The 22,453-nt window shown below is 37.5% G+C and overlaps 1 protein-coding gene across 3 annotated transcripts in view; it reads right to left on the bottom strand.

The window, feature by feature from the left end:
• Dse (dermatan sulfate epimerase) overlaps positions 1-17,378 on the bottom strand; it is a 40,395-nt gene extending 23,017 nt beyond the window's left edge. Inside the window, exon 1 of one of the 3 annotated variants that reach the window (XM_048792132.1) lies at positions 16,885-17,378. In XM_048792132.1, coding sequence (XP_048648089.1) covers positions 16,885-17,300 — 416 coding nt within the window. In that variant the 5' untranslated portion in view covers positions 17,301-17,378. The remainder of the gene's footprint in view (positions 1-16,884) is intronic. The other 2 variants (XM_015500455.2, XM_048792042.1) reach the window with 2 other exon arrangements.
• Between the last annotated feature and the right edge of the window lie 5,075 nt (positions 17,379-22,453).

Genomic DNA, 22,453 nt, shown 5'->3' with positions numbered 1-22,453 from the left:
AAGAGACAGTTTCTCCCTTCTAGCCTCCAGAAGGAAACAACCCTGCTGGCATCCATAGTCCAGACTCCCGGCTTCCAGAACTGTGAGAGAATAAATTTCCATGGTTTTAAGCCACCTCGTCTGTGGTACTTAATTATAGCCCTAACAACAAATATACCAACTTTTAAGAATCTGATGTCACTGCCTTTGAGTACCGGTACCCCAACTCCTGCTGCCTGAATATTCAGACACTCCCTGTTTAAAGAGCAGTCCCCAAAGTTCTGATAACATGCAAAGGAGGAAAAAATTACCTGGTATAGTTTTAAAATATGAATGACCCTCTAACAATGGCAAAAATAATAGTCAAATCACTAAATCTCCCTGCTCTCCTAGTTAAGAAAACTTCAAAACCAAAATGAGGCACCCCTTAAAATGCAAGGATACAACAAATGATATTTTACTTCCTCTTATAGTCCTCTCACAGTATTCCTGCTTTGTAATATTTACCAAAGTTTCTTTTACACTGAAGACTGAGGCAGGAGGATTGCAAGTTTGGGGCCAGCCTTAGCAACTTACTTAATGAGATCCCCCTCTCAAAATAAAAAATAAATAAATAAATAAGGGCTGTGGATATAGCTCAGTGGTAAAGTAACCCTGGGTCAATCTCCAGTACTAAATAAAACAAAATAAATTTAATTTATAATATTCTTTTTAATGGTTTTGCTGAGGTTGTACATATAACTTTTTGAAGTTCAGGGGCCTTTCTAAAACAGCAGACAGACTGCAACTGATTTTATTCTGGGCATCAGTAGGAAATAATATGCCACAGACTTTATTGCATTCAGCTCTGGAAACCTGAAATGTAATTATTAATTACTGACTTTCACTCCTTCTTAATGAAAAAAGGATGCTTTACCAGTGTATTTTGGGAATAATAATTATAAACACTAGAATTATAGAATAAAGAGGCCATGCAAAGTGTGTGCAGTCCCCTCCTGGGAGATGTTCAACAGGGTTATCATAAGGGATTCTCTAGAAAGGAAGCATGTTGGGCAGGGCTTTCAAACTACAGATTGTGAGAAGAACTAATGGCTTTTGACCAGCATATTTTAAATTATTTCCATGAAATAGAACAGAATGGACTAGAAAACAGCAAGAGTGGGCATGATTTAAATGCAAGGGCTGCCAGATGTGGTGGTGCATGCCTGTAATTCCAGCAGCTCATGAGGCTGAGGCAGAAGGATCGCCAAGTTCAAAGCCAGCCTTATCAACTTAGCAAGCCCCTAAGCAACTTAGCAAGATCCTGTCTCAAATTAAAAAAATAAAAAGGGCTGGGGATGTGGCTCAGTGATTAGGGTTCAATCCTTGGTACCAAAGTAAGTAAGTAAGTAAATAATAAATAAATAAATAAATGAAAATGCAAGGGTTATTTTGTGAAATTGTAACTTATTAATTTATATATGTAAATCTAGATTTATGAGCCTATTGGTTTATGATGTAACTTTGTTTCTTACTGTGGGTCACAGTCAAAAAAGGTCTGAATGCCACTGTCTTCAAGGACAAACATAATAACCACCCAGCAAACCAGTCTTGCAGACAAAGAGAACCTGGACTCAGAGCCTGCTTCAGTGGAAGGAGTGGGGCTGACACCCTGATTGACTAAGCACTTTCCAGCAGAGGGTCTGGAACCAGCACTGAGGGAATATCCCACTATGAGACCATAAGGAAGGACTCCAGGAAACAAGAGAAGTTCAGAATGTTCAAAGCAGAGGGCAGAAAGTGCTGTACAATGGCAGCAGATGTGACAACACTAAATGGGCTCAGGCAGCCAATTTAGGAAGAAAAAAAAAACCTAATCACTATGTGGAAAAAAGCAAGAAAAGCATCCCTTGCTCTCTAAAACTTTTTGTTTGTTTGTGTGGCTTAGAAGCAGTTTACATTCAAGAGAGATAATGAAATAATTAACCTGTGGAAGGACTTTGTACCAATAATATTTATTTTATGTCCTAGAACACAATTTCAAAGATGACGTCTTAAAAACAATTTTTTTAAAAGATGGGGGGGGCAGCAAATTGTAACTTTTTTTGTGAATCACAAAAAAAAATGTTGTGGGTTGTGTTATCTCCTGTTGTTTCGAATCAGAATAAATTTAAGTTCAATCATGAGCCAAATTTGTGAGCTATCTTCAAAATGCATTAAACACTTTCCCTACTGGCTCCCTTTCCAGTAGAGGGTCTGGAACTTGGCTGATTCCTATTTGTTCTTCAGGCTCCAACTGGAAAAAATTTCTCAATGCTCCATGATAGGCAAAGTACCCCTAGGTCTTCCCATTACACCCTGCACTTGGCCAATCACAGCCATTTATCATCTGTATTAATACTATTAGTCTATATCTTCCATAGGCCAATTATGTTTGCACTCTTGCTGTTCTCTATCTTGACTTATCTAACTTTTTATCTAGAGTTATCTGTCATATTAAAAATAAAAACTGACCCCTGATACTGAATGAAATCACATTCCTTCCATCTTCTCTGACCATTGACAGGCCCTTAGAAAAGCAGAGAGGAAAAAATTCAAGCTGGATTCAGTTACACTTCAAAATCTTCCCCACATCAACAGGCTCCACTAAGTTGAAATAGTAGATAAGCTTTATGTGATTTGAAAAAATTGTGGCAATAGTTCAGGATAGGAAGACACTGAAGTTAATATAAAATTTTGGCCACATGGGAAGGTTTTATTGATAATTATCTCTTCCTTTCCAAAAACTTTTCTCACAATAGTGAATTCACTATAAAAATTGCTAAGTTGTTCCAAACTCAAATCACTATCTATAGTTCATCAAGAAATCTTTTTTTTTCTTCCTTTTCAGCTACAGAAGCAGCATCACAATTCTCTCTATACTCTTTCCTTCTGATGCCTGCACAACATTTCCTTTTGGCCTCAGCTCCAGAAAGGGATCTGAGGACACCCATGTGGCTGCAATGTTGTGCTAGAGCCTTGACTTTTCCTCTCATTCTTCCAGCTGTAATTCACTGACTTATTGTGGTTGAACTAATTTAACTAAATCTGATCTTTGAACTTCCCTTTTACATTTTTCTAACATTAATGGAAACTTGAATACTGTACTAGAAGACATATGTTTTATTAAATAATTTTTTTCTGGTGACAACTGTGTGTTTATGTATTTAAATCACAATATACCCACAGGAAGTGGCTACAAATAAAGCTTGAGAGATACTACGAACTAGACTTTTTCTCTAGGTCCACAGGCACTTCTAACTTGGTATATCCAAAACAAAGCCCTTCATTAGCATTCTCCAACAGCTTCAAATGTTACAAGTTCACTGATAGGTCTTATCATCCCCTCAGCATTCCATAAAAAAAATTCTTTGTCCCCTTTGTCAGATATGTCAAGTCATACAAATACTCTTTTTTTAAAAAAAAAAATATTTTTATTAATTATTGATGGACCTTTATTTATTTATTTGTTTATATGTGGTGCTGAGAATTGAACCCAGTGCCTCACATGTGCTAGGCAAGTGCTCTGTCACTGAGCCACAACCCCAGCCCCCAAATACTCAGTCTTATCACTGGAACTTATCACTTCCTTTCTATTCCAGGCTCTCATCTCTATAAACTCAAAAGGCCTAATGGTCTTCCTCTGCAATCTTCTGCCACATGCGATCAGATTCTTTTAAAATGCAAATCTACCACAGGAGAATGATCAAAACTGGCATCCAGCTGTCAGTATGTAGGAAAACCCAAGGGTGGAGTTAGTGGGTCACTTGAATATGCAATCAGCAACATCCAGACTGTGGGAAATTATGTAGGTCAAAGGGTTCTATTCAGAACCTATTCAAGTTCTTCCTGAGTGTGAAGAAAATAAAGGGATGCAAGGGAACCGGCAGATAATAAGTCTTAAAAGACATTTCTAAAATGAGCAAAGATGGAGCTGGTGGTATTGCTCAGTGTAAAGCACTCACTTATTATGCACAAGACCCTGGGTTCAATGCCCACCACTGGGGGGGCGACGGGAAGCAAAGACTAAGGGCACATGGGCACATGTAGTGGCACATCCATAGTCCAACAATGAGGTAGAAGGATCATTTGAGCCTAGGAGTTTGAACCCAGCCAGGGCACTGTAGTGAGACACTGTCTCAAAAAAATTTAATAAAAAACGAAGACTATATATACTATAATGCCTAGACATGCATACATGGATTCACTATAAAGAAACACAAAGACCTGATGACTGCAGAAGTCAGGGTGGTATTTGAATGTGGATACTGGAGGGGGATTGCGATTGGGACAAACCTGTGGGGGAGCTTCTGGGGGTATCTGGCAGAGCTCTGTTTCTTGATCTGTACTGTGGCTGCCAGTGTTTGCTTTAATATACTTTATTAAGCTACACATTTGTTCCTTTGGTATTCTTTTATTTTACAGTGAAAAGGTTAACTCATAACACAGATCTTATCATTCACTGCCCTGTTAAACTCTTCCATGGCCTCACATTGCTTATAAAGAAAAGGACAAGTTCCTTCACATGGTAGACAAGGTCTTGTAGCATCTGGTTCTCTACCCAAAACCTCAGAGCTGTTTGTCTACTCCCCACATTAAATTTTCAGTTCCTCAAAGCTATTCTGCTTTCTTACATTGCCAGGCCTTTGTACACTGGTTACTTCTGCTTGGAACAGTCAAACGTGGCTCCCTTCTGCCACCACTTGGCACCTTCAGTGCTCTAATGCTGGAAGAAGTACTCCTGGGTGTTCCTATTACACTCTGTACTCTCCTGATGGCAACAATTATCATCTGTGATAATGTTGTCTATTGCTCTATACATTCCATAGACCAACAGCTGGATGCGTAACTTGCCCTCAAAATTTTGTATGCCCAATTCTTAACAAAATGTCTAAAACAGAACTAGTTAATGCTAAGCTTATATAAAATGAATATGTACATATATTTATTTATAAATGAAAAGGGCATTTGTTGGCAATATTTGTAAGAAAGCAAAATAAAAGCAATGTAATAAACATAATAACCCCTAACACTTACTTTATGCCTCACAGTGTTTTGTTAACTTATTTCATCCTCTAACATTATGAGTGGAGTATCATATTTGTCTCCAATTTACAGATGAGGAAACTGAACCATAGAAAAACCAAAGTAACATGATCAAGGTCACCCAGCTTGTAAATGGGATTAGAACCCAGGCCGTCTGACTCCACAGTCCTTGCTCTTAATTCCAATAATACATTACCTCTACCATTCACTTCAAAGATAGAAGCAGCCGGTTTTAAAGTGAATAAGATTAAAGCTCTGTTATGGTTACCTGATTGGGAACACACGTGGACCACCTACATATAAGATCATGGACGCCCAAATGCAAGGGACCAAGGAGGAAAGAATACCAGGTATGAGGGAGCACTTCAAAGAGCAGGAAACCTGAGATTCTTCAGTGAGCTATGCACAGAGATGTCAATCCTGACATTCCTTCTGAGGGCCTCCAAGTGGGTTGCAGGTACACTGTCCCTGTAATTATGGGTTGAGAGACAAAAGGCTGGACAAAGACAAGTCTTTAGAGTAAAAGCGAGGTCAAATAAATATGGGCAGCCATATTGTGCAGGCATCAAATCAGAGTCAAAGTTGTGTGCAGCTTCAAGACTTCTGTTCTTGGCAAGCTTAGACTGTCAGTCAAAATAAATCATTCAATCAATCAATCAATAAATCATTCATTCATTCCTTTGGTATAATTTACTAGTGTCTTTGTGGCAGGTATACCATATTAGGTTCTCAGAACTTGAAGGTTAAAACATGCTGGTGCTACCCCCATTAAGCTTATGTGCCAGTGGAGAGACTAACAAATCAAGAATTGCAATGTAAGCAAAATATCCTAGGAGGGTTTTCCGCAGGTTCCTTGAAACATCCAAATCACACTGTCTGAGTGATTTGGGCAGAGTCCAGGAGGCTTCTGGAAAGAAATTTCTTTGGGGTCACACCTAGAAGACATGCACTCCTGGTGAGACAACCAGATGAGCAACCCAGATACTACTTCAAACAAATAAGTCAAATAAAAAATAATAATAATGGGAATTTCCAGGAGGGGAGGGACTAGAAAAAAAATGTAATAGAGAAAGAATAAATGTGAAACATGAAGTCCAGATAGGTACAGACAGAAAGGTGGAAGGAATGAGATGATATGTCTGGGATACCTATAGGCAGAAAAGTCAGCTCAGGGCTGGTCTGTAAACCTACTGCTTCTAGAATAAGGGCAGAGTTGAAAATGCAGTGCAGTAATTCAAGTGGACCACTGGAGAGACTGCATGTCAATCTGCCAGTGAGAACAATAAAATTATAGAATTGATGAGAAAAGGAAAATCTGCAAACTCTGAATGGGGCATATATTATGGTGAAGGTGACAACAGGCTGATCTGTTTTTTACTTCTCAATGATACCTTTTCCTGATGTGCTTGCCTACATTCAACAATGAAGAAGCACCAACAGCAAAATGCATTCAGAGTAGCAAGAGCGAAAAACAGAAAAAGGGAGAGAAGAGGAAAATTGACTGTGGGTAATGAGTATAGCAGCAACCATGCAAAAGCCATGGAACTGAAGATATCCAAGGTAAAGGCAGAAGAGAAAAATATTTAAGAATTAGGAGATAACTTGAATTTGATATCAACATACTTTATATATAAACCGAGATACAAAAATTGTTTTATATATGTGTATTAAGAATTGTAATGCAAAAAAAAAAAATAGAATAGCATTATCTTAGATTAGGTAGAGGGAAGTGAAAGGAGGGGAAGGCAGGGGACATGGGGATAAGAAAGATAGTAGAATGAAACAGACTTTATTATTTTATGTAGGTGTGTGACTATATGACCAATGTGATTCTACAATATGTATAATCAGAAAAATGAGAAATTATATCCATCTATGTATGATATATCAAAGTATATAAGTGCATTCTAGTGTCATGTATAACTAATTAAAACAAATAAAAATTTTTTTAAAAAACGTTAGGCGATATGGTCAAAAGGTCCTAAAAGGGAATAATAATCACTAAAATATCTGCATTGAGGACATCAATGAGTCCTTACAACCACAACAGGGACAGAGGGTTTTGACAGTTATCTGTCCCCACAAGTGGTGATATCAACAAAACGAGAAGATAAAGTAGATAGGAGAAAGTCATGTGAATAAAAGAGTCATCTTTTCTGTCCCACAAACCCTATCTCTGTCCTAAAGTCTCTATCATCTGGGCATCAACATGCAACCAGCCCCCCAGGACCATGCTTCACACCACCCTCTCTCTTACAATTTAAATTGCAAGTGTACCTGAGAATCACATGGGAAACATGTTACAAGTGCAGAATCTTAGGATGACTCCAAGAAGTCATGATTCAGTGAGTCTGGTGGAAGACCCTGGAATCTGTCTTTGCAAGGACACTCCCTGTGCTCCAAGAATCACACTTTGAGAGACAGTATACTAGATTCAGTCAAGTGCGGTTAGACTTTCTTTTCCTGAATGTTGTTAAAGTTCATTCCTTCTTCTCCTCATTCACTGTCTTAATTATGGTCTTCATTTCCCTTCTAGACTAATACTATAAGCTTAAAACTAGTTTTTCTTTTCCTGATTAATCCCTTCCAGACCATCATACACACAAAGAGTTCTAAACCACAAGATCCTGTGGGATAAGCAATGATCTGGCCCCTGACTGTCTCCTCCTGCTGTCCAAAGCCAGCATGCTGACTTTAACAAAGGAAAGAAGGGAAGATGGTTGAGAGTTCCTGTGTCATGGCTAAAATGGGTTCCCTTCATGGATATGGCAGAAAATATGAAAAAGTAAAAGGCCATTCTGAAGATACCCAAGGTAAAATGAACTACCCAGTTTTGTAAGAGACTCTGAGCACACTCATGCCATTATTACTGTCAGCTGTTTTAAATATCTATATAGCATTAGCAAGAATGTAATGTCAGCAGAACTTCACATCATAAGTGGTATTAGAATTGAACACTTATTTTATCCAACAAATAAAGCCAACTTCAAAAATATATGATGAAACATCTCTGAAATAGATTACAGATATACATGCAGCACTTGGCCAGCTAACATTTTCCCTTAAGATAAGGGACAAGGAACACACAAAATCCAAACAGCTGTTTGCCAAGTTTTTATATTGGAAAAATTTATAAGCCAGATTATTAGGACTGTGCAGAACATTATTCATAGTACCTGTGCTTGTAATATGAGGTTGGGGTACCACCTTATTAAAAGAGAGACAAGGATTCTTCTGGCCCCTGAGCACAGTTTGAGGTAGGATAGACAAAATTAGAAAACAGGTAGAAAGGAGACATAAAGGACAAGGAAATAAAATTTTAATTCAGAAGTTCTGCATGGTTTTCCAGGCCTGTCACTCCCCAAGCAAGTCTCTTTTCCAAGCCTGTTACTTCCTGGAAAATCTATAAATGTATTTGTGCATTGTTAATTAACACTCCTCCCCTAATAAATAGATTAAGTGAAGAGAGACCTGATATTTTGAGAAACCTATAATTTAGGGGACTTTCCAGTACTATCTACTGATAATAAAGATAATGCATCAGCTTAAGGATCCAAACTCTGACTAGAACACCATAAACTGTCTTTCAATCACCAGACGGATATCATTCCTGCATACCTTCCCACACCCAGCCCTCACCAAGTTTCCTTTAAAAGAAGAGCCATGAACCCCCACTCTCTCTTGAATGTGTTTCCCTTGCTTCACCCCAAATCTGTCTCTCTTGACATGGCCATGTTCTCCCTTCAATGTGTTATCAACTTTCCTAAATAAGTAAACCTCTGTCTATGTGTCTGACTGACATGTGCTGAAATTCTTTTCTGTCACATAAGGCAAGGACCTCACTGGCCTGGAGTCCAGTTCCACCTTCTTTCTGGGAACTCCTTGGCTCCTTCTTCAGACACCTCTTCTCTAGTGACATACTCTGAAAGCCTATGTTACATTTAACAAGTATGAGCAAGCTGGCACCGAATCTTAGAATCAAACACCTAACAGATCCCACAAAGAAAATTCACTTTGGATTTCTTTTTAATTGTATGTGATAATAGCTGTCAGAAAATATCTTAAAAGTTATTGATAGGACAAAGTATTATTAGAATTACTTTAACTTCTTTTGCAGTTGAAATAGATGGAGAAGAGTTTATAGAGTTCAAGTTAGTTAAGCAGCAAGAATTTAGGTTAGCTGAGTATCCCAGGTAGAGTGTGACTATTCTACACACGACTGCTCAACAGCACTCTCAGACAAATGATGCTGAGCTCTCCTGCACACCTGACTTTGCTTCTCCTCAGCTCTTCTCCACAAGCTTAGTTCAGCCACAGACAGGTCTGCTGGTCCAAAACAAAATAATAATGCTGCAACAACCTGCTTATGAAATGGGATTCAAGAAAGGAAATCCTAATGGCCAGGTTCCTAACACATGCATTTCTGTAAATTATAAAGAATCTGATCAATGCAAAAGGCTTGTAGCCACCAGTTATTTCACCCTCATGGTTCCAAGGATCTGAGGCTTGGAGAGAACTTACTTGAGGTCACAAAATGAAAGGGACAGAGAAAAAGAAAGGCAGAAACATTGGGGAGGAGGGTGTGGAGGAAAGAGAAAGGAAAAACATGAATGAGAAAAAGCCAGGGGAATTGGGGGCCGGGTTTCTGACAGCCCCACATTTGTTTCCAGGAGTCCACTTTAATGGATTCCAGGTGCATTCTGGACTAATCCTCCATTGCTGAAAGGTCGTGAGAGGAAAAGCTGATCTTTTTACTCACGGTGCTGTGGCTCCACATGTCGGGGCCCAGCTACTTCCTCCCCGCTTTTGATTCCCAGTCTTAACTTGCAATTTAGAAAAGTAAAAGGCCTGAGAAACAGCTGCAGGGAAACGCATTTGGAGCCTAGCAGGCAGGCGATGCTGATGAAGGCGGGCCCACTCTTCATTTCTGTATGTACAGCAGGGAAACCAGCTGGTTCACTTCAATGTGACAGAGCCTTTTCTTTTTTCCTCTCTTTATTTTATTATTTTATTTTATTTTGCAAACACACCCTCAGATGTCACCATCCAGAAGTTTGCAATCTACAGGCAAAGATTTAATACTCAGTCTGTTGCAGGGGGAAAAAAAAATACAATTACTTCTCTGTACAAAAGTTCAACTTTCTTTGTTTCTCCCACCAGTTCTCCTGATTTCCTGTAGCCAACTGGCTCCGATGCAAGAGTGAAGTAATTTCTTTCCCCTGTGATTTATTTTCTGTCAGATGATAAGTAAGCAAAAAAAAAAAATACTATAAGGAAAGGGAGAGAGAATGATTCACAACAAATACTTCAAAAAACACCACCCTCAAATGACAGAGTAGGGAAAATGGAGTACTATGCACCACAAATAGATAAATAAAAAGGTTCATCTTCACAACTATTAATGGGTAATAATGATAAACTCTTAGTGAACTTGTGTGCCAAGCACATAATGCTAAAGAGCTTTGATGTGCATTACCTAGCAGGGAGGTAACATCCACATTTTACAGATGAAGAGACAGGTTTTACAGAGGTTAAGGAACCTCCCAAAGGACACACAGCTAATTAAAGTAGCAGAGCCAAGATGAAAGCACTATATAGATTTGCCCCCAAAGACCACTATACCAGGCCTGTTACCCATCATTTACAATTTAAGAGGAAAACCCTGAAAAGTCTGCTACTGGGAAATGCACACTGGATAACTATGCCATCAACCAAGGCGTACGTATATCCCCTTTGATACAATCCTATCTTAAATCTCTTTCATTCATTGTCCTATTTGATTAAGTGAAATACGGTAAACTTAATTATATCTTTCTTAAGTGATTTAGGCTCTGAGGTGTTTTCCAATAATTCAATGAGACTTTGGTTTTGTTGTTGTGAGAATTTGCTGAGGAGTTATGATGTCAAGTTCATATTAAGAGCTTGGCTGAGATATACAGTAAGCTGCCTGATGAACATGCAAGTTATTTCATTTCCTTATATATAAAAAATTCTACTGAATTAAGCTAGACTTAAAAAGAAAAAGTAGCTTGGGCTAAACCATAAATTCATCCTCTCCATCCCTAACCTGCTTTCCCAGGCTTTTTTCTCCCCCTTTCTGGTACTGGGGAACAAATCCAGAACCTCACACATGCTATGCAAGTACTCTACCACTGAACTACATCCCCACCACCCCTGTATGTGTTAATGAAATTTTCTTAAGACAGCCTCCATTGACATACACACAGGCAAAACAGTCCATCGTGGTGTGAAAAACAACCTCATGCAATTCATCACACATGCACTGTAACAGTGTTTATTAGAATGGTGAGGGTTCTTCATGAAAACCCTAGATGAAATTTCTTTGGGGATCCTCCGGCAAAGACTAGTAGTTCTTTTTTGGTACCAGGTATTGAACTCAGAGGTACTCGACCACTGAGCCACCTCCCCAGTCCTATTTTGTATTTTATTTAGAGATAGGGTCTCACTGAGTTGCTTAGTCCCTTGCTTTTGCCAAGGCTGGCTTTGAACTCCTGATCCTCCTGCCTCACCTCCTGAGCCACTGAGATTACAAGGATGTGTGCACCACAGCGCCCTGCGATTAGTAATACTTTTACAGAGTAACTGACCTGCTTTTTAATTTCATGTACATTGCAAACTTGAAAATTGAGGAAGCCTTACTTTCTTTGTTGCTGTACACACACACACACACTCCCTCAGGGCCCATTTTTGACATGGTCTGTAAGACATATTTTAGCAACTGAGTTATGCCTTTTCCAGTTGATGTCCCCAATCACCCCCTCTTTTATTTCTCAGATACTTTTTTTCTTTCTTTCTTTCTTCTTTTTTTTTTTTGTACTGGGGCTTGTACTCAGAGGCACTTGACCACTGAGCCACATCTCCTGCCCTATTTTGTATTTTATTTAGAAACAGGGTCTCACTGAGTTGCTTAGCACCTCACTTTTGCTGAGGCTGGCTTTGAACTCGTGATCCTTCTGCTTCAGCCCCTCCAGATGCTGGGATTACAGGCATGAGCCAATAGGCCTGGCTTCTCAGATACTTTTAATTTGAATTTTGTATTTTACATTTCCTTAAGATAGGGAAGGATAGTATGCACAAATAAGCAAATGAAAATACAGGAATATTATGAAAATTTTACAAAAGTACTCCACAAACTCACTCTAGAAACTGATTTTTTTGAAAAATTTCTTTTAAATCTGTAAATCCTGTTTTTATTATTTTCCTACCTTAAAGTTTAAGCTCTTGGGGGCATTTTTTTTTTTTTTTTTTTTGGTGCTGGGGATTGAACCCAGGGCCTTGTACATGCGAAGCAAGCACTCTACCAACTGAGCTATATCTTTAACTCAAAGTTTAAGCTCTTGAGGGGAAAAAAAAATGAAAGACGATTTTACTTATTTGCAATATTTCTGTGAGGGCTTTTTTTTTAAAACCATGTAAGACTAGAATTCAGGAAACAATCATTTAAAAATGAAGATAGCCCCATGTGCCAATTGGCATAAACAGAACTTGACTACACAGACTAGGAGATATTATAGAAAGAGTGAATTCACTTTAAGTGTACTTGTTACCAGCCCTGGGTTTATCATCTTAAATCATTATGCCTTCTAAAAGTATTGTATGTTAAGTTCTAATTGAGCTTTTGGATAAAGCAGATCTAACTGCAATCTAAATCCTTTTGGAAGACAAGATCTACAGAGAAAAAATCCTTATTTAAAAGGATTTTTAAAAAGACTATCTTTTTTTAATTTGATTTTTAGAACTAAGTTAAGCACAAGCTGTTACTTTAATGAAAGAAACAATGCGTGAGGATTAGTAGAAACGAGAAAAAAAGGAGAGATCTTTTGAGAAAGAATGTGGGCAGTCCTTCGAAGGCAGACACAGTGCACAGATAAGCTTCATCTTTCTGTGGTGCCCAGTGGTCTGGGTACTCAGAAACACACACAATTAAAATGCATGCTGTCTATTTTCAATCACCACCATTATTCTTATCAATCTTTTAGATTCCCTTTCTACTTTGTGGTAAATTAGATGGAAACAGTACAATTATATAGTATTTTCCATTTAACTTTTCTTCCACGATGGCCCAAATTCTTAAACTTATTTATAGAGGTAAATTTTGAAGTTCCTTATTTACTACTCAATGAAATGAGCCACATTAGTAAATCTATATCATGTTTATCTCATATGCACTTGCAGACAAAAGACATACCATTGTCACTTTCCCCAGAGCCTTCTTCACTAGTGCTACCATTAATGTGCTGCGTTAAGAAGAGGCCCAGGGGAGCATCACTAAAAATTGTAACAGAATAAACACAAAAGGAAAATTGTATGAGTTAAACAGATCCAGTTTGAGAACATTTTGAATACAGGTGGTAAAATCTCTGAATAAAAACTTGTTTCCTTAGAGCTTACACATACCAAGTTGCAAGCCAAACAGGGTCTAAGCACTAGGTAAAATAATAGCAGCAGTAACTACCATAACTGTCACTGTTTTTTACTGAAGGCTTTCTAGGTTACAAGACCTTTGCTGAGTACTTTACATTATTTATCTTGCTTAATCCTCCTAACAACCTTACGAGTTAGATATAGCAGCTATATATCACTCAAGATACTAATGCTCAGCTGGAACATGCCTAAAATCCCAGCAACTCAGGAGGCTGAAGCAGGAGGATCTTAAGTTCAAAGCCAACCTCAATAATTTATTGAGGCCCTGAACAATTTAGACCGTGTCTCAAAATAATAAATAAAAAGGGGAAGGGATGTAACTCAGTGGTTAAGTGCCCCTGGGTTCAATCTCCTGTATCAAAAAGTGGAGGGAGAGACACTAATGCTCAAACTAAGAAAATTAATCTGATGTAACACAGATCAAGAGTGGGGAGATAGAATTTACACATAGGCCCGGAGGATTACTCCAAGTGGGTACTTTCCCACTGCACTAGAGTGCAACAGGATACCACTGTTTAAGTCAATCATTGATGAAAACTAAAGAAACTCCTCACTAAATAATCCTTACACTTCATTCTGAGAAGAAGAAATACTTCTAGTATCCAATGCTTTGAGTATCCATCCATCCCTCTGCTGGATGCAAATTATAAAATTACTAAGCCATTTCTTCATCTTTAAATCCCTAGCACTCAACAGTGTAAAACACAAAGTAAATGCTCAGTAAATGTTTGTTGATTTAATGAATAAGTCAATGAGGACAATACAGTCAATGGATTTTTTAAAAAATCCATTTTAAAAAGTTGTTAAAACCTTCTTCAGTTTTTAAAAGGCTTAAATTTTCATAAAATCATTAAAATGCACAATTTGAAATGTTCAAATATTATTATTTGAATAATACTATTACTGATCACTTTTGGAATTAGAAACTAGTTGTAAAGGCATACCCTTAGTTTCTATCCTTCAGCTTCATGAGATCAAAAGAAAGAGTCAACTTCAGACCCATTAAGCCATAGATTGGTTGTTGGCTATGGAGAATGGCATAGAATTATACCTATTTTTATCAATATTGCCATTAATAAAGTATTCATCCTTTAATCAATTTCCATACATCTCCAATGACCAGTGAATCTGAATCTGTAGAAATTATGTGAAAATTAAAATTTTTCCTGAAGTTACCTATTTTCCTTCTTTCAATCAAAGAAGATATCTAATCCTCTAAAATAACAATATTTGTTCGTATTACTACATCTGAATGTTTTATATTTTAATGATAAAATCATACTAGTCTTGTACAATTCTCTATGTTATTGTATTTATGCTAAAAGTATATCCACTAGAAAAGGCACTTCACAATGTTAAGTCTTTTCTGAGGTGAAATAGATTATTTTATTTATTTGTTTGTTTATTTTTTGTGGTGCTGGGGATTGAAACCAGAGCCTTGTGCATTCAAGGCAAGCCTCTACCAACTGATCTATAACCCCAGCCCAAAATAGGCAATTTTTTACAGTAATGTCTATGGGACATTTTCATCAATATCTTAATCTGTCAAAATTCAATTATCTGAAATAAAAAGGACTTTAAAAGAAAAAATACCCTTGTAAACATTAAAGGTTTTTTTTTCCTAAACAAGGTAAACATGGTTGTCATTTTAATGAACTGCATGAATGTCAAGTGAGTTACTGCAACACTAAATAATATAATCTTATAGTTCAAATACCAGATACATTTTCCATCTATCTTTTATCTCTTGGTATCAGGAATAAGATCAGTTAATGTGACTCAAAACTAGAAACTGCCACATACATGGCTAAGCTCTGTAACAACAACAACAACAAAAGATTCTTCTCCTAAAACATTGTAAGCTTCGAAATGAGTATATATATGTAACAATAATGCTAAAAAATTCAGTTCTCTTTCTCTTATGGATTTCATGGCAACTCTTCCATAATTTTTTTCAATAAGAAATTTCAGATACTTATTAAACTCACAAATCACTATTCTTCACCTCTGTGATATACAAAATATAATTTATGAAAGATGCAACTCATCACAAAATTACTTGTATTCACTGATTTTTCTAAGCATTTAAAAATGCACCCTTGTCATCCCTATTACAAGTGGCATCTTACGTAATTTTCAAAGGATATTTCTTATATCATATAAATATTTTTAGTGCAACTGAACCATGAATGAATATTAAAACTCAGTATCACTAAAAATAACTACAGAATGCCTAGTTTAGTCAATTCAGCCTGTATCTTTCTGGAAGCAGATGGAAGCATTAATTATAAACAAATAAAATGAATTCAAGCTAATCAAAAGATATTCGAAGCTTGTTCTTGAATTGTAAACCTCTAAAAGTGAACTATTACATAGAATTCTTCACACAATTACACTATAACACTGATTTTCCGAAAGGTTTGAATAGTCTGGTTGTTTACTGGATAGAATATTATTTTAAATTGTTAGTAATCCATCATACTGACTTGTAGCTCTTTATTGTCATAAAATGCATATAAGTTCTAATTGGCTGAAATTTCTTGCTAGCCAAAAGTTTAAATCACAGGGAGAGATCAATCAAAACCTAATACCGAAATAGAAACAAAAAAAAACCCTACTAATGTTCATATACATATACATATGTATATAAAATGCAGTTATATATTTATATATACATACACACATTCTATATATATGATCACATACACATATATATATATAATGTGTGTATGTACATATAAATATATAATTGCATTATATATACACACACACACATATGGCATGTGTATGTGTACAAGGCCCCCAAATGTTTCTATAAACTTCATTCCAGTAGGCACTAAAGTCCTTGGAGTTCCAGGGAGGGAAGTACTCCAAGGGATTGGAGTATATGTATGTATGTATTTCTATACACCACACATATACACTAAACACATATACTAAATAGCTCAGGTGTGCAATAGTCTATATTATGTAGGTATGTGTAAGTATACCTTTTGATGTCTGTACAATGCCAAAACCACTTAATGGTGCATTTCTCAGAACACATCCCTGTTGTTAAGTGATACATGACTGTACATGCAGATTGCACAAAGGAGAAAGAATTCTCAACAATCAACCCGACACTGTATGCCCAAGTTAGCAAATTATTTTTTTCTTTGGTTAATTTGCATCTAAACATTTTCCTTCTTCCTTGAAACATGGTGTGGTAACTGTGTTTTTTGAAACAGGCCGCTCATAAGCCACAGGCAACACAAGTAACAAGCACTCCTCCTACACACACACACACACACACACACACACACGAACACACGAAAATCTGGTCTCTGAGGTTTCACTGATGGATTCATTTCTTTAAATTGCAGTTAATAGAAAAGGAAGAAAAAGACAAAAATCTACCAACTAGGCTGCGCTGCCATCCTCTCCATGTAGTCTTTGGCCATGTCACGGGCTTCAATGTTCTCAGGATACAGCACGCAGAACATTGCCAAGGCGCCCAAGTTGTTTCCATAAATTTCATTCCAGCGGGCACTGTAGTCCTTGGGATCCCAGGGAGGGAGGTATTCCAAGGGGCTGGACAGCATAGTGTGCACAGCCTCTCTGAGCCGGGCCGCAATATGCTCATGTGAGCTTGCAGCCCTGAGCTGGAGCTCAGCCACCTCTGCCCTAGAGAAGTACAGCATTGGGTGGTTGTCGTAGTTGGCATTGGTGAAGGGGATCATGACTTCTGGGTTCTCGTCAGTGATGTACGCTGACGCGAGGCAAAGCAAATATATGAAAAACACACTGGGGGCCCCCCGTGTGTGAGTCCTCATTGTGGCATCAGATCTCCAAATCTCCAAGGCAGCCAAACCATCTTCGAAAGATCCTACATGAGAAAATAAATAAGAGCATATGTCACTCAAAGGAACACGGCACAGGTTGGGGGTACATGGAACCTCACTTACTAGGAAAAGAATTAAAATTAAAACTTACAAATTTTTATTTTTTAAATACAACAAAAATATGAATTAGGAAGAAATTTACTAGAGAAACAGTATGATTCTTCAAGTAGGGAAAGAACAAACCTTGACATTGTTTCTCAAATGCAGAGAAGTTTAGATTTTATGGTATTTTTTAGACATTAATACATAAACCACAATAACCAAAAGCTGAGGGTGAACTGTCAGCTAGGAATCTGAGCACACATTATGAAAAAACAGAAAATCCTGTATTTCTTAAGACAGGCTCCTCTAACTTCTGTCTTCCTAGCATTTTACATTCTGAACCAGAGATTAAGAACAAGACATCTATGCACATGTAAGCAGACAAAATACCATGAGTGTGGCTACAGATTCTCTTTGTGTGAACAGAAGGTGGAGACAGAGAGGACAAAGAGAGTATGAACATCAGCCAAGCCCATGCATTCCCTGGCTGACATCAGCCAACCCATCCTGAAGACCAGACACAGGGCTGCCTGGACTAGAAACTGACATGCCTTCATTCAGAAAATAAAATCTAGGAATTAAAATGCTGAAATAACATGTGTGTTTTCCCTTTATTATCTGAAATTATGGTCTATTTTTTCATTTTGCCTACGAGATGTTGGGAGTCATTCAGTAAATCAAAAATTTAAACCAAGTTCACATATTTTCTCAACTACTTCACTTTCTTAAAAGCCCCTCTTTTCAGTGGTAGATTTGTACACTGGTTAAAAGAACGTCTTTCAAATGTAGGCACACACACACACACACAAAAAAAAAAAAACAAAAAAAAAAACCCTCGGCATAGTCTATGTCCACATCTGGGATAAAGCAGGCATAAAATCCCCCAGAGGAAAGTCAGGGAATTCTTAAAATTCTTAAGAGGGGAAAGGTTATAGAAAGCAGACCAGAAAAAGACAGTTTTATGTAAATAATGAACAGTGGTTTTCAATTATTAAAGGGTAAAGCCGACGGTGAAAAATCCACCTCCCAAGCTGAACACAAACTATTTTTCCAAGGAAAAACTGCCTCATCACATTCAAGAGAAAAAACTAAAACGTAACACACACTGAAGGTCAATCCACATTCTCGACCTGTCCTGACTCTAAGAGAAAGGCAATATGGCATCCCTTGTGGGTGCTACCTTATTCTAAGAGTCTCTATATTCTTAAATGTGCTTTAGACTATAAATATATATATAAGAAAACTCAACAGCAGTGGTTTGGGGGAAGCATTCTATATTTTAGAGCAGAACGTCTGGTGAATAAAAAAAAAGTTAATACAGTCATGCTAAATAAAACACATAAAACAGAAATAACTCTTGGATTCTGCCAATATTATGTCTAGCACCCAAAGCTTCAAGGCAGCTGGGTGGATCCTTCAAGGTCAGAGACCTGGCCAAAAGAAATAGTCCTCTAAGGTTATGTCTGAGGAGGGGTAAGGTCTCTGGCAACACAAAGAAGTGGCTGGGTCTGAAGTAGTGCTCAATCTCCTCAGGGGATTATTTCTTGCTCCTTTCAGGAAAAAAAAAAAAAATGTCTTGCCAGTGATTTAGTAAAAGAAAAAAAAAAAGCCTGTATATTTATAAAATCCCCAAAAGTCGAAGACTGGAAGCTGGCATCAATGCAATTAGCATAGTGGGTATTTAGGCACCCAGAAGAGTCTGGAAGGTTCCCCTTTAATTGGCCCCTATAAGCATTTGAAGCAATTGAAGTTCTCTCAACTATTGGTTTGTGACTGTGATGCAGGGGGAGAGGGGAGAGGGGCTCAGGTTATAGGGAGGGTAAGAAGGTAAGTGGAGACCAGAATTTTGCTACCTCAGACTCTGTACAAACTAAACCGGCAAAGGTTGATTTGCTTTATTCTGTTTCTCCCGCCCTGCACATACCACCCTGCTACCCAGACATGGAGTCATTCAGATAGTGAGGGCTGCTCTAAAGAGTTCTTTACACTGTAAAGACAACTTGTCTAACCTGACAAAACTCACCCTATAATCCCAGTCACATTGCTTCCAGTTACATAGAGTAGGCCTGAGTATATTTAAACAAGAAGAGTTGACCCTGAAGCACAGAACCTCATTCAGATATTGTTTTGGAAATGATGCCATCTCAATATGCCAACTATTTTTTAAGGCTCCCTAGTTTTTGTTTCAAATTCATGTGAAAGTGTCAGAGAAGCAAGGCTGAAAGTTACTGTATATTCAAAACATTAATGGCTCCTGGGAACATCATGTGGGCCAATGCAGAACCCACAGAAATTCTGTATAACACTCACCTATGGAGATTACCTAAGGAGAAAGGAAGGACCCTGCCACCAACTGTATGTTGCCTCAATGCTCCCAGGCCCTCCTGCTCTCCCAGCTATTAAGGCCTTTGTTGATCAACACAAGGAATTGGTTTCTCCTGGATCTGGCACATACCGCATCATACTGGACTGTTTCAGCTGTTCACATATCTGGCCTTCCAGAGGGCAGGAGCCATGGCTTCCTCTGTGCATCACGGGGCTCAGTACTGAATCTGGCATATAAAAGGTAACTCACAGATGCTGGCTCAGAACTAAACTCTTGGGTTTAAGAGCTAGTGAGTATATCTCATCACTAACATGAACAAGAAGAAATCTTGTAAATCCTGTTCCCCTCTACTTGAAGCCAAGGCAAGTTTGAAATTTTCCAGACAAAATTTCTGCCAAGAAATTAATGGGAGAAAACACAAAGTCTAAAATTTAAGTAGCCTAAACACTACTCAGTAGATTTTTTTGTCTTTATGTTTTAAAAAAGAAAGAAAAATTAAATGTAAGTCTAATCCAAATTTGCTTTAGGCTGATAACCTACAGGGAAACATAGTTCCCATCCATCATTTTACATTTGTCTAGAAAATTCTACTCCAAATCCCCTATTTCCAGTCTTTGAACTTCCCCTTTGATCATTCACTGTAGGCTCTCTGTCTACCCAATCTATAAAGAGAAGAGCTAAAATTAAATGAAAAGCGCATTTCTCAAGATAATTTTAAGAGAACCCAAATAGGCAGGTTTTATGCTAATTTTATGTACTTATTTCAGTGTGCGTTAAGAAAAACTATAACTAACATATTAAAGTTGAGATTACAACAAAAATATAAAGTTTGTGTTTAAAATATATTCAAGTTTATGGAACCAACCTGGGTACTCTTCAACAGATAAATGGGTAAAGAGAATGTGATATAGATATACAACAGAATATTAGTCATAAAGAAGAACAGAATAATGGCATTTGCTGGTAAATGGATGCGAATGTATTCTCTGATATGCAGATGCTAATTCGCAATGGGGGGGGGGTCCATAGGGAAGAATAGAAGTACTTTGTATTAGACAAAATGGAATGAAAGAAGGGGAGGGAGAATGGGAACAGGCAGACGAAATGAATCAGACATGACTTTCCTATGCACATATATGATTAAATGACCAATGTTAATTCTATATCATATATAATGAGAAGAATGAGAAGTTATACTCCATATATATGTGTCAAAATACATTCTACTATCATGCATAACTAAATAGAACAAATAAAAAGTAAAATACATTCGAGTTTAAAAATAAGAAAAGAAAGTATACGAACACGGCAAAAATTGTTGAGTATAGTGTCTGAAGATACTTTGGGAGACTCTGAAAAGGTTCAGAGAAACAATCAATGCTGAAGACAATGAAGTATACCATAAAGACCAACCCCAAACCTCCCACTCTACCTACCATTCCTCTCTCCCACACATGGAGCCTGGGAGAAATGAGACTGAACTTTGAGATGCCATGGACAATCTTTCAAGCTACACACTCCTTTAGTTCACTGTGTTATTTCAGAAATAACAGAGCACTGCCAGCTCCCTTAAGCCTCTGGCCTAATTCATGAAGGGGCATTTCCATACTGTAAAACCACCAGCCACACTCAGCAGCTGACTCTATTAACACATAGTTATCCAGAATTCAAGCCTTAGGCTGTTTCTCAATGACCTTATTGAGCCTCATTTCCCTGAAATTCACACTTCCCTCTTCTCCTTCACTTTCATACACTTTCATAACACAGTTATCCTTCCCACTTTTTATCTTACTCTATACAGCTTAGTAAAATATGACTAAGTTTTCACTTATCAATGGATAGTCACTTAAGAATCACTGTTACTATAAGACAATAAATTCAGATAGCAATTTGACCATCCTTCTACCTGGATGCCTTCATGTATGTACATTAGTCCAAGTTAAACCAAGTCAAATGAATTATAATTGTCTTAAGTAGATCTTCATAATGCCACAAAAAGCTCCAAATTATTTGGCTTTAATTCTGATTGCAGTAATCCACTACAGATATTGTGATTGCTGACAGAGAAACTTTTGTTTCTGCTTCTAAATGCTTGTCACACATTTGATCTTTTACTTTACAATAATCTAAAAATGTGGCAAAACAGTATTGTTTGTTCCAATAGAATAAACTTCAAAGGCTGAATTAGACCCTGAATCCCCTAAATACTAAGCCAAGTTTCTTTCCTTTAACCAAATAAATTGTTAAGAACTTTCAACAACATTAGAATTTCCATTTTCGCCATCTTTAAACAAAGAAAGTACAGAAAGAGTAGGCCGAGAGGGAAAGAACTGAACCCTAAACTAGTACATCAAGTTTCAAAAAAAGATGTTAGTTTCCAAATCATCTGAGACTGCTTATAGAATGAAACACATGGTAAGTACAAAAGTTCTTTCAAAATATAGAAAGTATAAGGATGGAAGAGAAAAATCACCCCACAGAAAGTAAAACATATCCCAAATTAAGATGGATTAAAAACCCTTGTATGTGCCAAATCTAAGGAGCACAGCATAATGATTAATGGAATGGAGTGAGGAGTTGGGCAGACCTAAGGATAAATCGCAGCTCAGCTCTCTGCTAGCTTTGATCAACTGACTTCCACTCTCAAAGCCTCCATTGTCTCATCCATAAAATGGTACCTTCTTCATGGGGTGACTGAACGCCTGTGATACACTCA

Source organism: Marmota marmota, unplaced genomic scaffold, assembly GCF_001458135.2.
Source record: "Marmota marmota marmota unplaced genomic scaffold, marMar, whole genome shotgun sequence".
NCBI lineage: Eukaryota > Metazoa > Chordata > Mammalia > Rodentia > Sciuridae > Marmota > Marmota marmota.
Note: the sequence above shows the minus strand (reverse complement) of the source record. Positions and strands in the feature narration are given on the sequence as shown.